At 47.2% G+C, this 12,917-nt stretch overlaps 1 protein-coding gene across 4 annotated transcripts in view; it reads left to right on the plus strand.

Annotated features, from left to right (window-relative positions):
- Aff1 (ALF transcription elongation factor 1) overlaps window positions 1-12,917 on the plus strand; it is a 169,818-nt gene that overhangs the window by 139,241 nt on the left and 17,660 nt on the right. For all 4 annotated transcript variants that reach the window (XM_004870535.3, XM_087185927.1, XM_087185928.1 and 1 more), the window contains 2 exons: window positions 885-1,041; window positions 6,133-7,044. In XM_004870535.3, coding sequence (XP_004870592.2) covers window positions 885-1,041; window positions 6,133-7,044 — 1,069 coding nt within the window. The remainder of the gene's footprint in view (window positions 1-884; window positions 1,042-6,132; window positions 7,045-12,917) is intronic.

Below are 12,917 nucleotides of genomic sequence, written 5' to 3' on the forward strand. Positions count from 1 at the left end.
TTGGTTTCAAGATTATATATAGTTAATGCTGGGCATGATGGTGTATGTCCATAATCCCAGTATTTGGAAGGCTGAAGCAGGAGGATCACTGTGAGTTCAAGGCCACTCTGAACTATATAGTGAGATCCTGTCTCAAAAAAAAAGACAATAATTTGTTACTTTAGCTAATACCATCTGGGGCAGTGTTTTACGATTGTTTTAAAATTCTGTATGTGTCTAGCCATGATCATCAGTATGCTTTCTCGTGGACTGAGAGTTCCCACCCTCTTCTTAAAACCTGGCATGCTCATAATTCCACTCAATAAAAAGAGATGGATTGAATTTTAGCTCACCCTCCAAAGGAACAGTGTTTACAGTTGGTGGTCTTTGGTTACCATGTGGTCAGTTCTCAGAAAAAAGATGTAGGAAGAATAACTTACTGTTTTTTCTTAGAAGTTCTTTTGCTTATGTATGGTAGGGGCCTGCATACTTAAAGGGCCAGACAGTAAATATGTTGGCCTTTGTGGGCCACAAAAGCCTGTTACAACCACTCAGTGCTGCTCCTGGGGTGCCCTGTGAGCACGGGTATGGGTGGTGGTCCAATAAAATTTTATTTAGAGAAACAGGCATCCTGCCCAGGCCCTGGTTAGCCCAGTCTCTAACGTAGCTCATGTACAGCCTGACCTGATTTTCAGCAGCTGGACCCCATAGGCTTCTCTTAAGCAGTTATGAATTGGTTTAAGGATTTGGATGCTTTTTAGGCCACAGCAGGCCCCCCCTCCACCAGCTGATGAGGCATTACTGAGGCCATTCCTTGAGGAGCAGAAGAAGAGGCAGGGGGTAAAGCAGGCAGAACTCGGCCTTGCACTCTGTGTTTTCTAATTTTATCCTTGGTTGTTTTGTAGCACTGCGCCGTTGCTGCTGGAGCTGGTGGCCTCAGCACATTCCAGCAGTGCAGAGTCAGAGAGCACCAGCGACTCTGACAGCTCCTCCGACTCAGAGAGCGAGAGCAGCTCAAGTGACAGTGAGGAGAATGAGCCCCATGATGCCCCGGCTGCAGAGGTACTGTGTCCTCAGCAAGGCCTGGGACCCAGGCGCTGTGCCCATGGGTGACCTGTCTGCTCCTGGGCTGTGTGTTTACTTATTTCTCACTGGACTTCTCTCCAAAGTGAGAGGCCCTTCTCTGTTGCTGCTAGTGCTGTTCAGAAGAGTAGCTCATCAAGAATGTTTGCAAACTGTTTTCTTTCCCCTTCTTTCGCAAATGAAAACTTGCTTCCCATAGGCTTCCATTTAATATTTATGAGAATGCTCTTTGAAACTTCAGGAATGCATGAATTAAGGACAGTAGAGGAGACTGAATTAGCAAACACAGCCATGTGCACTGGACAGAAGTCCTCAGGAGTTCTAGTTTTGAATTCCTCAAAGCTGAGCATGAAATTGATGGCAAAGTGTTTTTTCCAGAGCACTATTCTTGCTCCCTTCTGCTCTGTGTAAAACCGGATATTTGTGTTTGCTTGCACCTCCCCAGGAGACTCTGCAAGAGGAGCAGACCAGCAGACTGCGTTCTCTGGGGATGAGCACCCAAGAGAGACTAAAAGTCCCAAGCACTGAGTCTCTGGACAGTCATGCTGCATACTGACACAGGCATTGTTAGAACAGATAGCAATGCTGCCAGATAACTTAGAACTTGGCTAGAAGTGTAAGGCTCTGCTGGGGAACAGTAGTGCAAAGGGGTGCCATTTAATTCTCAGTGAATAGCACCAGACCCTATAGAGAAACTCAGCTGCATGTGCACACAGGCAGTAAGGTTTGCTGTGTTCTCTGTGCTCTTCAGGAAAAAGGCATTTCTGCCAGAGCATTAACCGGACATGTCTGGAGATCAGATGGTGAGACGTAGGGCCCCCCTGAGGGCAGGGGAGGCCGAGAAAGCTGGTGTCATCTTTGCTTGGCTGTGGCACAGTGTCAGTGCCCAGTACTGTTCAGAATGCATGGGTGTAGATCAGCAGGACCTGCACTCCAGGTGCTTTTAGATTTTACCAACTGCTCTGTCTTGCTGAGACTGTCTCCTTGTGTGGGAACTGATAGCTGTTGAAATAATTTTTCTATGCCTCAGGGGACAGGAAATGGAATATACTATGTAGACAGATTGTGTGATGTTCACTATTAGATACATAAGAGCTTTGCTCTGTTTTACCTTTTTAAGTGAGGAAAATTTGCATGCTTGTTAGTATTGATTTAAAAAGGTAATTCAGCTAAATAATACAATTCAAATAAAATCAGAATGGACAAATTAGTCTGAATAATTGAAAATGGAAATTCAATCTGTGGCTTGTAGTAAAGAGATGTAGTTACGTCTCCTCCCTCAAGAGATTACTAGAATAGATTCAGACTCCTAAGTATAAAATAAAGCTCCTGTTCCACTTCAGTTTTTAAACTGTATTTTCTTAAAAAAACTGGGATTTGTATGTTGATGTGGAAATCCAGGCTTATGGAGGGTTCATATATTATATATTGGGCCTGTTTTTCCAGTAATATTTTCTTTGTTTACCTTCAGTATTCCCTAAGGTACTCAGTGACTTTTCTTGTCTTTTGTTTTTTTGGTACTGGGGATCGAACTCAGGACCTTGTGCTTGCGAGGCAGGCGGGCGGAACCACTGAGCTAAATCCCTGGCCCCTTGCCTTTTAAAATGCCTGCCTTCCGGCTGGGAATTTAGCTCAGTAGTTCTGGCGCCTGCCTTGCAAGCGCAAGGTCCCAAGTTCGATCCCCAGTACCAAAAAAAAACAAAAACAAAAAAACTGCCTTCATTTATAAAGGATAATAAGAATTTCATAACGGGCCATAGCTACGAATTTTAACTTTCCCACCTATTTCTATCTTTAATGCTGAGAAGTGACTTTCTGTAGCTGTACTCTAATTAATTTTGTTGGATGGAGTAGGCCCAGGCTCTCAGAGGTCTGAGCATAGTGCATCATTGGCTGCTGAGCTGCAGGGGAAACAGCCCTGTGGATTCTGTTTCCATGTCTGCACTATACTGTGAATCAAAATGTCACTCAGCTTTTCAAAATATGTGGGACATGTAGCCTTTCTGTTGCCTAAAAGTTTAGGAATATTCACAACCATGATTCATTCTAAAATAAATTAACTTTTGCCAGTTTAAATGGTCAAGAGAGATAAGGGACATATGGTCAAACACTTATATTTAAAAAATAATCATCACATTTTCCCCTACTTTGAGCTGCAGTATTTGGGTTGTAGCTGCCCTGGGAGGGCAGAAGCTGAGTCAGGAAAGGCAGAGGGAATGATGAAGAGCCAGATCTCAATCCTATCTGGTACTTAACTACTTGAAAATCATCTCACAATCTGTTTCTAATCAAGCCATTATGCAAACATTTTTCCTGCCTCAGTACTCAAATACGTAATCTTCGTAATCCCTTACCTTATCTATTTTACAACTTCATGTTGGGTAATAAAGATCACCCCTTTTCATTCCCTTCATCCAGGCACCCCAGCTCAATCTGACCCTGAAATTGGGCCATAGTCCTCACTTTTGCACTTTCCCACTGTAATCAGGACATTCCTTTGGGGACAGCTAAATGTATCCCAGGTATGCCCCTGTTCTCAGGGCAGGAGGGGCATGTAACTTAACTAGGAATGACTTTCCCATGGGGTTCACACTTGACTGCTCTTCTGAGGTGCGTGGCAGTGTTGGGCTGCAGCCGTGAATGTAATGGCAGGTGAGACCCATGCCGTGTTGCCTGAGGAAGGGTGGGGCAGGTTTGGTTCCCGCTGCGCATGACCTGTGCTGTGTCCTACAGCCTCCAGTGTCCGCACAGTCGGGTCTCTGCAGGAAATGATGTTGACCTGTGGGTATTGGGCTGATCTTCTCCAACCAAAATGCCTGGCACACAAGGCATTTCTGCTCCTCTTGCCCCTGAGGGTGTGGATGGAGGGTTGCTGTCAGTATAGGAAACTGTTATAAAGCAGCAGTGTGGAGTAAGCATAAAAAGACAAATTGTGCAGTTTCCTGTCCAAACTATGATCCTACCTGGTTTCTTAAAATTTCTTTTTAGTTCTAGTCTGTTAAACTACCTACCAGATCATTTTATTACTTGATGTTTCCCTAACCAAAAAAAAAAAACCTTTACATCATATTTGTATATTTTACAGTACTAGGTCTGCATGTTTTTACAGATTTGAATTACTTTGCTATATTTTACTTAGGAGCATGGTCAGCAATCTTGCCCTTAAAATTCCCCCACCCTGGGGCTGGGGCTCCTACCCAGTGGTAGCATGCTGGAGGCGCTGGGTTGATCTACAGCACAACAGAAACAAAACTCTCTGTCTACTGGAGTGTCTCCTTATCCATAACCTAATAGTTATCCCACATGAAATTTTTTTAGTTGTCTTCCCAGTGCTTTGTATGTATAATTTACTCATTCATACAAGCCTATGCATGACTTAGTCATTCATAAAAACCATCTGTCAGAGTGGATCTTGAGAAAAATGAAGCAAGCCAGTGAAAGACTGCCCTTAAAAAAACACAAAACACTAAAGTCATCATTTGCTCAGTTGGACACTCATGTTTTTCTACATGATATACAGTGCCAGGGCATTGAAGTGCTCAAACATCTTGTCTCTACCACAGTATGCAAGATCCAAGGTGCCATAGCTGGGAGGTGGAGGTATCTCTGTCCTTTTGTTCAGATCTCACAGTGTAGCTGAGAGACAAGGTGACAGCATGCAAGGATAGTTAATTTAGCAGTAACTGTTCAAATATCAGTTAAGATAATGTAGAGACTTCTGCTAGGTGGCCATGTCAGTCACACAGGTGACCAATAAAATCATTGCAGTCCACTGTGTGTTCTGGGACCTCTTTTTGTGTTTTAGCAATGTAGGTGCTATTTCAGATCACACTGCCTGGAGCAAGAAATTTTCTATTATTTGTTTTGTTTTTTTGAGACAGTCTCACTTTGTAGTACAGGCTAGCCTTGAGCTCACTATGCAGCTCAAGCTGGCCTTTCCTGCCTCAGCCTCGAGTGCTGCAATGAGAGGCATTCCATTCCAGTCCATAGCAAAAAACTTAATGTCTGACTTTACAGAATCCAAGTGAGACTAAAGCTTGGCTGTGTGACTTCACTTGACTTTTTTCAGGGGTAAAATGTGAAAATCAGTACGTGTTTGTGACACAGTCATAATCTTGTCACATATGAATGTCTGTTTTTAAGTAGAGAAATGAAATAATTTTGAAGAAAAGTCATTTGCAATAGCATGATACCCAGGGGTAATTGCTGAAAAAAGGTATTTCACTCATAGCTGCTTTCTGAAAAGCCTTGCTGGAGGTCATCTTTGTCACTCTCTCAGCGCCCCCCCCGCCCTTTGGCAGTGCTGGGGATTGAACCCAGGGCCTCTTGTGCCTGCCAAGCAAGTGGTCACCACTCACCCACACCCAGCCCCTGCCCCACTGCTTATTTTGTTTTGAGACAGAGTCTTCCTATGTTTCCCAGACTGGCCTTGAACTTGTGACCCTCCTGCCCTAGCCTGCAAGTAGCTGGGATTACAGGCATGGGCCACCAGCCCGACTGAATTCCTCTTATTTTCTAACAGTAGCCTTTATAAGCCAAAAAGTATATCAGTTCTGTTTACCATCATTTTGCTAAAGTAATTTTTTTTGGGTACCTTTTGGTACCAGGGATCGAACTCTGGGACCTTGCGCTTTCGAGGCAGGAAGCAGAACCGCTGAGCTAAATCCCTGTTTACCATAATTTTGTATCATCATTTCCAATCGAAGCAAGGATTATTTTTAGAATTTTTATTAGTACACGTTTCACAGTACACTGATTACATTCATCATGGGGGGTTGGTACATGTACAGAATGCATCTTCATTCTTTTTACTTCCTCAAGGATTTATATCACAGATTTCTCAGCAGTTGTCAGTGACCTATTATCTACTGTATCAATTCCCAGCACAGAGACACAGCTTACTGTATTTGAAGAGTTGTTAGACAGTCTTTTAGTTTGAGGAGGATGAACAGAATCTGAAGTAAGGTCTGAAAGGATTACTTCTTTGGGGACAGGCCTGTCGTTGGGCACATTACAGAAGAGTTTATCAGCACTGCTCAGCTAACACTCCTTTCTGTTTCCTGATTTCAGCCAGAGCCTCCAACAACTAACAAATGGCAGCTGGACAACTGGCTGAGCAAGGTGGGCCAGCCGGCTACGGCCCCTGAGGGCCCAGGCAGTTCAGAGCCTGAGAGCCGCAGGAGCCAGCAGGGTCACAGCGACAGCAACATCAGTGCCACAGGCCAGGCGCCTGCTGAGCCCAAAGCCCCACCCCCGAAGAGCAGCAGGGTGCCCCGGGGCCCCGCCGAGGGCCCCCACACCAGCAGGAGAGGCGGCCACAAGTCCCCAGCACAGCAGGAGCTGCCAGCCAGACAGACCGTGGGGACCAAGCACCCCAGGAGGTCTGCCAAGGCCTTGGCCCTGGCCACAGCGGCGGACACAAGAGCCAGCTCGCAGGGGGACAGGGACCTGGGCCCTGTCCCCTGTGCCCTGAAGGACCCAACCTGCAAAGAGAAGCCCAGGGTGAAGACAAAAGGCAGGCCACGTGCTGGGTGCAGCAGGAATCCTGGACTCACCACGCCAGCGCCTGGGGAAAAGCAGCAGCCAAGGAGCTGCGCCCTGGTGCCCACCAAGGACAGCACGGGGGCCCCAAACCCTGAGCCCTTTGTGCTTGTCCCCTTGGCGCAGGTTCAGGCCCAGGCTCAGGGCAGTGGCAGAACTAGTGGCTGCCGGCAGGCCGTGGTGGTCCAGGAGGACGGACACAAGGACACACTGCCGCTGCCCTTAAGGAACACCAGGGTGCTCTCGCCGCTCAGGGACACACCTGCCCCCCACACCCTGGTGGTGAAGATAGCACTCGACCTCATCCCCAGGGTACCTCGGCTGCCCGGGAAGGGGGGCCGCCCCAAGAAGCCTGAGGAGAAGCCACCATCCACAGGGCAGAGGCAGGAGCCAGAGAAGAGATGCTCAGACACCCCTGGCAAGGCAGCCAAGAAGAGGAAGGTGGGTGCAGTGCTCCAGTGGGTGGGGACCCAGCTCTGAGGTGTACCAGGCGGGCGAGGTTGGGAGTCCCCCGTGCCTGCTTCCTTCTCCCCAGCCACTCACTCATCAGGTTTCCATTGCGTATGGAGGACACTTCATCGCTTAGGTAGAGTGGCATTTTGAGATTTAGTTTTTCCTTGTGCTGGGGATCAACCCCAGCGCCTTTGGGTTCTACTTTTGAGCTACACTCCCAGCCCCGAGGGCATGTTGTTGTGTGTGGAGATAACCCTGGGATTTAATGTTTGGTCCATTTGGTTTGCCTAGAAATTAAGATCTTACATGAATTGAAATGTTTTAGTATTCAGAATTACTGAAAGAGCTGCTGTGTGTGACTTTTATTTCTAGCGTGTGTGCTCTTTTCCTTTTTTGATGGCTCTGTGATGTGAACCCAGGGATGTGTGTGTGCCAGGCAAGTGCTTTACCACTGAGCTCCAGCCACTTTTTAAGATTGATTTTGAGACAGGGTCTCTTATTTGCCCAGGCTGGCCTCAGACTCAGTCTCCCTGTTGAGGGGGACATTGCAACATCTGTCATTCATTATGATTTTTGTAAGTTTTGTGGAAGGATTGGTCATAGTTTTTTTTTTTTTTCCTTTACAAAAAGGGAAAATCCCTGCATTCTTTAAAACTCTCTGTGTGTTGGATAAATCAGTGTTTTGTAGAGTCTCCTTGCCTTTTTTCCAAATCATTGAATTCTGGATCTGTTTCTGCTTTTTTATGATGATGAAAAGTTAAGTGTTCCCCAGTGGCTTTCTTTCCTGAGCCCACCTGTCCAAGATCCCAAGTCAGAGGCATTGGAAGGGCCAGTTCACTCCTGCTTGGAAGGGAGGACACTTTTGACACTTGTGTATGTGTATGAGAAGCATTGTACTCAGCTGTGGGAGTTGGCTAAGAATAACAGAGGTGAAATGGTCATGGAGCTGCTGAGATCAGCTAATTAATCCACTAGGTTAAAAATGTAACCCAACTTTACCGCTCAGTAAAGAGCACCTTTCCCTCCAGAACCCTGTCTCATGACATGGCCTCCCATGCGACTGCCTCTGCAGCAGCCAGGCTGAATGGGCCAAGTTGAGGGTCACCAGTGGTGCTGTGCCAGCTAGAAGAGGGCAGAGTTCACATGAGAGAGCTCTTAAAGCTTGAGAAAGGTGTGTGTGTGTGTGTGTGTGTGTGTAAAGTATACTAAGCTCATGGAGGAAATTGCAATGAGCCTGGAGGAGCCTCAGTTTTCAGCTCAGTCCATCCTATCACAAGTGAATAGGCATTGTGCCATTGCAGAAGGGGAAGCTTCTAGCTTTGCCTTTGGTTATGAGAACCGTGCCCCTAGAAGCCCTTGAAAACTAGGGCAGCACATGCTTTCTTTTTTTTTTTTGGTACTGGAGATTGAACTCGGGACCTTGCCCTTGTGAGGCAGGCAACAGAACCACTGAGCTAAATCCCCGGCCCAGCACATGCATTCTTAATTTGAGCAATGGAAGATTTGGTCCCCTTGTGTTAGGAGCATGATTTTTTTTTCCATACCTAAGGATTGAACCCAGGGCTTTCACACTAAGGTACTTCACACTAAGCCCTTTAAAAAAATTTTTTTTTTTTTTTTAAATTTGACTTAAGTTCTCACTAAATTGCCTGGCTGGGCTGGGCTGGTACTATAATCCTCCTGCCTCAGCCTCCCAGAGAGCTGGGATTGCAGCCCTGCACTGCCTTACCAGGTTCAGTGCATGATTTCTTTGAAACTCTGGCAGGCAGCCAAGAGATCTGACCCAGAACAGGCTGCCTTGGCTACCTTAATCTCTGTGGGAAGGTGTTATCACTGAACCTAACTAGTGGCGCCACCCCCAACCCCAACCCCCCTGCAGGTTTGAAATTCCTTCATTGATCTTGGTTCCCAGCCTGGTTGGGGGAACCCCTGGGGCTGAGTCTTACTATAGTACCCCAGGCCTTGCAGAGCTGCTGCTTTGGCTGGAGAGATCCTGGGGTGTTTCGTCCAGACAGCCGGACCAAGGCCGCCAGTCTCCTTGCTTGGAGTTTGTTCCTGACCTTGCTCAGAAGCTCTCGGATAAGTGAGCTTAAACAGCAGTCTGCTGCATACTTAGGTCACCAGCAGAGAACCCTGAGTCCTGTGCTTTTCCTTCCTGCTGGACCCCAGGTTGGTGGCACTGAACACCTTGTCCATCTCCAGCCCTGGCCCTTTCATCGGGACCCTGAGCCCCATTAGACAGGCTGTGCCCCTTTCATCAAGATCCCAGTTGATGCCTGCCAGAGGGAGGGCTGTTCTCTAAGCTTGCATCCCTTTTCCCAAATTTGGACCATGAAGTCTTTATTCAAGTGTGAACACTAGACAAAGAGCTCCAAAGGTAAAGTCAGAGCCACTGGACGTGTGCCCAAGTGTTGTTATATAAAGGCTCTTTAGAACCTGTCCTCTCCTGGTGTGAAACTTAACAGATGTTTCCAAGGCTCACAGGTCCTTAAAGCCATTTGAGGCTTAACCAGGTGTAAAGGTGCAGGATTGATGGCAGGGGCTGGGGTGCCGCCCATAGGGAGGCTTTGGGTTTGGCCCCAGCACAAGCTCAGGTGGCCAGCAGCTGCTGCGGCCATTAGATATGGACTTTTTACTCCTTTGATGGAGAAGGTGAAGTTTGCAAGGAAATGTGGAGAAATTGTGAGGGTCCCAATTGTGAACTCACACCATGCTTTTTACACAAGCTACTGAACTTTGACAGTTTGATTGCAATTTAGAATTTAAAATATGAGTGTATATTTTCAGATATGCATGCAGTATTGAGGAATGAACCTAGAGCCTTGGCACTGAACTTCATCCCCAGCCCTCCTTTGATCTACAGTGGACTCCTGAAATTCGAGGGGGTTATTTCCTGGAGCACCCACCCATTGTGAAAATCCGTGAATCTCAGATTTGAGCAGAAGAATGCCTATTTTTATAGTTTAAACCCTAAATATGCTATGTCCCCCAGTTATGTAATTTAATAAAATACTGTATTAATTAATAAAGCCTTAGAAGGTGCAGGGCATTTTGGTGACATCTTAGCAATCTTGGGGCTTTAAGAACAAAACCTAGAACACTGGAGATAGCTACACACAGCCCAGCAAACTGTTACGATGAGAGAATGTTGGTACATCTGCTGAGATGGGTTACAGGCCAGGAGCCAGTCACCAGCAAGGAGAACTGAATAATGCTCTCGGATTGGCTACTTCCAAACTTCATACCAAAAAAACAATTGTGGAGGATATTTGTGGTTTCCGTGAAATTGCAGGGGTTTCCATGAACAATTATTAGTTAGGTTCTAAGGAAAAATCCACGAGGCCACCTTTGAACTGCAACTTTGTGGGAGTGTATTGTATTTTTTTATTTTGAGAAAGGGTCTTGCTAGGTTGTGCATGTGGGGCTTTGAACTTGCAGTCCTCCTGCCTCATCCCCACAGAGTGCTGAGATTACAGGCATGTGCTTTCACACCCATCTCTTTCTTTATATAGGTTTTTAAAGTTAAGCACAGTATAATACCCAATCAGGCCAGTTCAGCTAGGAGCATGGCAGAACGCTCCTGTCAGGGCCAAGCATCTCAGTGTGAGCCATGTGTGGGATTCTTCCCTGGACAACTTTTTCTTCCCTCCACCTAAGAGATTCCCTTGCAAACAAATGGGTAATCTGCCTTAATGGTCATAGGCCAATAAATGCAAGGGGGTACATTTATTCACGTCTTTTCCTTTTTCTAAATGATTGCTTTACTAATGAAGATTTTTTTTTTTTTTTGGAAAACCCTTCTGCCATTTGGCGGGGGTGGGTGTTGGCTGTGTGAAAGTGAAGTTGTGTGTAGCAGGAAAAGCTGCATTATTTCTTGGGATGGTTGGTTTTCACTTCCCCTTTTGTACAAGATCCACCTACATGTTCTTGGGTTGTTTCTCCAGATCAACATCAACAGATTTGGTCCTTAGAACCACAAGTTGGAAAACTCATCCTTTCCGCCTTCCTACAGCCACTCAGTGGTGGACTTTCCATGCCTGTCTCTGAGTGCTAAGAAGAGCACTCGCCCTGTGCGGGTGTGGCTGAGGCTGTTGTCCCAGTGCCTTGTAGATGCCCTTGCCCACATTGATTTTCTTTCTCATGGTACTTACTCTGGCCAGCATGGCTGGTCGTCTCAGGACATCCCTGTCCCTCCCTGGTGCGAGCTTGGGCTGCATGTCCTTGTGTCATTTTCTTATTAAGCCTCCTTCAGAAAGTGGCCTGGAACATCCAAAGCATACCACACTTCTCCACTTTTCTGGTGCTCTGTACATTCTAGGCTCACCTGCTTCCAGTTGAGAGAGTGTGTCTGGCCTTGAGCGCTGAGGAGCCTGGGCTGTCCACTTGGTTGGCTGTCACCTGTCATGGATGGGTCCCTCTGGGCACTGATGCTGCTGGCCTGGGCCTCAGTTGTGTTTTATCCACCCCAGCTGGTGATATCTTTCTTTTTCAGATGTGTTTTATACAAATGTGTGCTGGGAGGCTGGTGAGAGAGGCCCAAGGTCAGAGGCCCAGATCAGGGTGTTGACTCTGCTGGTTACAATCAGGACTGTCACTGTCATCCCTGGCTCAGCTCCTGATGGCCTCCACCATTCCTCCACCTCAGGTTCCCTTTTGGACACTCCATGTCCCACCATGGCAGCTCCATTTCCAGAATACAGACCATGCCTGTCTACCAGTTAGAGATGCTTTTGGTTCTGGGAAAAGCCGCCTCTCTCCCTGCTGCCAGCAAGTGCCTACCTGCTGAGCCAGGTGCAGGCGGGCAGGCGCTAGCGCCCTGGAGGTGTCCCTTCAGCTCTGTAGGTGGGGCGGCCCTTGGCAGATCACCAGGCTACCTGCCCCAACAGGTCAAGGAAAGCAAACAAGTGAGTTAGAAGGCCAGGCAGCAGCCTCCTCATCTGTATGGAGAAGGAATTCCTGAATCCCAGGCCTTTAACCAGAGTCCCTGAAACCGGGTAATGTGGGGTAAGCTCCCTGGTAGAAGGACTCCTTTGTTCTTCCCCAAGGAAGAGCCCTTGTGCCTCCCCTTTTCCAGCAGGGCTTAGGACTTGTGCCTCAGCTTCCAGATGCCTGCAACAGCATGGCCCCCTCCCCGGTGCATCCTCTCAAGGTTATGACATGGTTCTGCTTCCAGGGACCTCAGCCATGTCCCTCAGCTGTGAGGCTTCCTTTCTGTGCCAACCAAGGAACACCGAGTGCTGCTGGGGACGCCATGGGTGGGGACAGGAATGAGCCCCACAAGCGGTGCAGTATGCACAGGGCCGTTTGGCCCTGCAGCCTGCAACGAGCCCCACAAGGAGAAACCACAGGAGGGCTTGGCTGTGTTTATCTGAATGGCTTCCTTTCTACTAGTTATTGAACATTATCAGCCTCTGAACAGTCAGGTATCAATAGAAAGCGTGTTATTCCAGTGAGTTGCTAAATGCTAGCATTGTAAATGCTAGTGTGGAAGGTAGTATCTGGCAATGACTGGTTTCCAGTCTCCATTTGGCACAAGGCAGAGTTCTAGCCCAGGTGTGAGGCCTGACTCACTGTGAGTCTTATTTTCATATGTGCTTTGTACAGCCTGCTGCTTTGGGTTAAGTCATAGCCAGCATGTCCTAACCAACTGGAAAACACAGCTGTTACTTTCGATTCACCTCTGGACTGTGGTGTTCTCTTGAAGATGTCATTTGGTGGGTGGTGTATGTTCTGTCTTGGGAACCTCTGCATGTCCTTAACTACTGGAAATACCTCCCATTAACAGAAAATGTGTTTTATTGTTGTGTGCAATCTCATAGCTGCCCAGACATTTTAGCACATTCTGGCTTTCCCAGGGATAA

This window comes from Heterocephalus glaber, unplaced genomic scaffold, assembly GCF_053883595.1.
Source record: "Heterocephalus glaber isolate CG9 unplaced genomic scaffold, H.glaber_assembly_v1.0 deba00001503, whole genome shotgun sequence".
Lineage (NCBI taxonomy): Eukaryota > Metazoa > Chordata > Mammalia > Rodentia > Bathyergidae > Heterocephalus > Heterocephalus glaber.